The sequence below is a fragment of the Tupaia chinensis genome, unplaced genomic scaffold, assembly GCF_000334495.1.
Source record: "Tupaia chinensis unplaced genomic scaffold, TupChi_1.0 Scaffold000138_1, whole genome shotgun sequence".
NCBI lineage: Eukaryota > Metazoa > Chordata > Mammalia > Scandentia > Tupaiidae > Tupaia > Tupaia belangeri.
Window position 1 is genome coordinate 3,518,637 of NW_006159608.1, and position 3,636 is coordinate 3,522,272.

The following is a 3,636-nucleotide window of genomic DNA, read 5'->3' on the forward strand; positions in this document are numbered from 1 at the left end:
TAAAGAAACTTTAAAAATAAAAAAATAACCTTTTGGGTTCAGATTTACTTGCTTCTCAGGATGCTGGGTTAAGTTTGATTTCCTGAGTGGACGTACATCCCTACTTTCATATCCTGATCCCAGCGCAAGTGACCATTGCTTCAAATTCTGGAGGAAGGTGGTGGTGGGGGGGTCTAATCCCTGCTCTCACATCAACCTGTGAGTGCCCAACTGCCACTCCCCCTTCACTGGCTATTTTATACTCCATCAGAAACACAGGAAAAGCTGTGACAAGGAGTTTGTTTCAGAAAGGCAAATACTGCATCTTCTGTCCCTTCCAACGCACCGAAAGTATTTAGTTGGGTGCCCTAAATCCTTCCTGCAAATGTGTTACCATGAAAAAAATTAACTTTCAAGTTTCTCCCGGGCTTTGGGTTGACGGTGGGTCATTTAGGAAATGATTCATCCGTCTTTAAATGATAAAGGCCTAGTCAGAAGTAGGAATGCCATGGGGACCTAAGGGGGGAAGAAACAAGGAACTGCTGAAACTAGATCACCCACGTTTGCCTTTCCAGTGAAAAGGCCCCTGGAAACAGGGTTGGGATGATTAGGGAAAGGTGAGGAACAGGTTGGACTGCAGAGAGAGAGTCCCAGAGACCAGCCGCGTGGCAGGCGTCCGCTGCCCAAGGGTACAAACGGCTACTAGTGATGTTTGCTTTACTGACCCGCGTGCTGTCCTCATCCCGAGTGCAGTTTGTCTATCACCTTAGCACCAGACTCGGGGAGCACAGTGAGAGCTAATCACATCCAAGGGGAAAATATTTGACCCTTATTATGGTGTTCTAAACCCAGGCAAGTTTTCTGTGAAGACTTGTCCTCTTCCATTACCTAGCTATTGCTAAAATTATTACTCTTCTCGGGGCAGGACTGGGGTGCAGAGGCGCGATGCGATGCTCTGAGAGGCTCACCCACCGGAGGCTGACCTGGATTCTGACGCCAAGACTTCCCGAATGCCTGCCCACGTGTACCCACGATCAGGGCTGGAGGGGCTGGGTGGGTCACGGCATCCAGAACCTGGTGAGGGTGCACTCTCACTTACGGGTTAGATAGATAGATACTATTTAAATTACATTCTTCCTAGAGGAATAATCTGCAGAGAATAAAGTAGATAGGCCATTGGTAGGAAATGATGACTATTTAAAATAGCTTTAGAAAAAAATGTTAATAGACGCTTTTTTTTGATTTTTGGGTTTTTTTGGAGAGGTTTTTGCTACAGGGTGCGTGCGCTCACCGGAGAGAGACAGAGAGACAAAAAGCAAGAAATCACCCCAGGGGGGATGGCCACACAGCAATAATTTCTCCTCCATTCTCCTCTCAGGATCTTGGGCACACACGCACACGCACCCGCCGTGAGTCTTAAGCCACCGGGTCCAGGACTCGAACCGCGGTCAACTACATGGGAGGCCAGCGACATAGCCATTACACTAACTGCTGGTCCCAAAGGTATGTGCAGTACCTATCCCTAGAATTTATCTTCAAATAGAAACATGAACACCTTTTCATTGTTTTGTTTTGTTTTTTTTTTCCCCCTCTGGACAAAGCAAGAGAAAAATAAGCAACTCAACAGGTCCCACACAATGACAATCCCTATCCTTCTGCTGCCCCCTCCCCCAGCCAGCCTGGGTTCCAGGCATGCACGTGGACCTGGATGCCCAGGCGGACCTGGGAGCCAGATCGCAGCCTCCGGTATGGTCTCCAGCATCACAGGGAACTGGGCTGCCCCCTCCCTGTGCCCCCAGCTGGGCCAACAAAGCTCCTTTGAAGGGGAAGCAGTACTATCAGTAAGGAGATTCTACTCAATGCCTCTAGCAGGGCTTGCAAGGCTACAGAACTGCTCTGGTTACACTGTATCTATATAATGCACGTTCTCACTCTAACTTGAACTCATGGATACAAATGTTATTTTTGTAAGCTCAGTAAAGTAGTTAACACATTTTAGAAAATCATTTGTGAATCATCTATTCAAATTATAATCAATTCTCAAATTATGGAAAACATTTAGGATTTTCTATATGCTGCCTGCAAAAAAAAATTATTAGCCACTGAACCAATTCATTTTTAGCAGCAAATACTTTATCGTTGAATCACTTGTTTTAAGTTTTGTCAAAATGCCTAATTACATTTGTGAAGTTTTACAAAATTTTTAAGCTTATTTAGTTATTCTCAAAAAAGCTAAATTTGATATACATACATGTAAATTAAAGAATGTAAATTAAGCAATATGCCTCTTATCCTATTGTATACTTAAAATAACTTATTAGCGACATAGTGTTTTGTGTTGTTGATAACTAAGTTAAGGGAAACACGCTGCAGTCTCATCTTGTTTTAATTAATTTTGAAAATGGATAAAATATATTTATAAATCATTTCCATTTTCTGTTCTAGTAATGAACTTTTAAAAGACTCATCCCATGACCTTGTCTGGGTAGTTTTCCTTATATTGCTCAAAACAGAGGACACCTTATTTGAACTGAAACAATGAAGACAGACTGTTTCTGATACAAAGTAAATTTTTTGGAATTTTTTGGCTACTTAGACTATGAAAAGGGTTGTATGTACTAGGCTGTAGGATAAATATTTTCCAATCTTGACAGATATTTTCGACTTGAATGAGCTAAAAGTGCAGCTGCAATGTTTTGACGAAAAAATATAATTCAACCACCTGAAAACATTTTACCCAGATCTATGAAACTGAACATTTAGATGTTTCTCAAACTTCAAGTATATTAGGTTAAGCAAGTACATCTCACTGAAAAAATTATAATAAAACAAATCTAATTCTTAGTCATTTGACATCCTGATAAAGCCTATGTGGAATGTTCCCCAGAAACCAAAAAAGTGAAAGAACTAAGTGAACAAATTCTTTTACAGGCCTAGTGGTTTTCAAGTTTCGGTTTTCAATAAAATTGAAGGAGCGTGCAATTGAACAGTTTATGGATCCTCAATTCTAACATTTCGAAGTCAAGAACTGAATGACTGCTACAACGAAGCTCCACTCCCAGATACAGCACTTGTTTACGGTAGTTTCTAAAAAGCGTAAAAATTAAAAAGCCATGACATTCATGGGCAAATACATGGATTTTTAAAGCAACACCATTTCAACTGAGATGCATTTTCCAATGAAATTTACATCCAACCGAATCGTTAAGAACGTGGTATTTATGTGGTTCCGAACGGCCAGTGCTACCGGTGTTAAAGAGGAGGCGTTTGGGCTGCGGAGCCGCACTTCCCTCCCGGCTCAGCTCCCCTTGCAGTTCGGGACAGCAGCTGGCTCCGGCTGTTTCCCAGGACCGGCCGAGCTAACGGGCGTACGCGCAGGCACTGCAGCCGTACCGGCACGAAGCGCTGCGACAGCAGCTCGGCCCGTTACTCTCCTGGCGCTTAAAGCGGAACCTTTGACACCATGCGCCGGTGGGTTTACCCTCACCGACGAGAACGGGGGCGGTGGGTCCGGGGCCCGTGCTGGGACGGAGGAGGCCGAGGAGACGGGGACCCTGCACACGCTGTGGACAAAACCGGGCAGGGCCACGGGCTGGGGACTCGGAAAACGCCATCCCACCCACGGTTCGCCTTCTAAGTGCCCACGGACGGCGGCCG

At 44.4% G+C, this 3,636-nt stretch overlaps 1 protein-coding gene across 1 annotated transcript in view; it reads left to right on the forward strand.

The window, feature by feature from the left end:
• Positions 1 to 924: 924 nt before the first annotated feature.
• The window catches only part of BOD1L1 (biorientation of chromosomes in cell division 1 like 1), a 67,635-nt gene continuing 64,923 nt past the window's right edge, over positions 925 to 3,636 (forward strand). The window contains exons 1-3 of the mRNA XM_027770448.1: positions 925 to 1,056; positions 1,654 to 1,725; positions 3,294 to 3,483. Coding sequence (XP_027626249.1) covers positions 925 to 1,056; positions 1,654 to 1,725; positions 3,294 to 3,483 — 394 coding nt within the window. The remainder of the gene's footprint in view (positions 1,057 to 1,653; positions 1,726 to 3,293; positions 3,484 to 3,636) is intronic.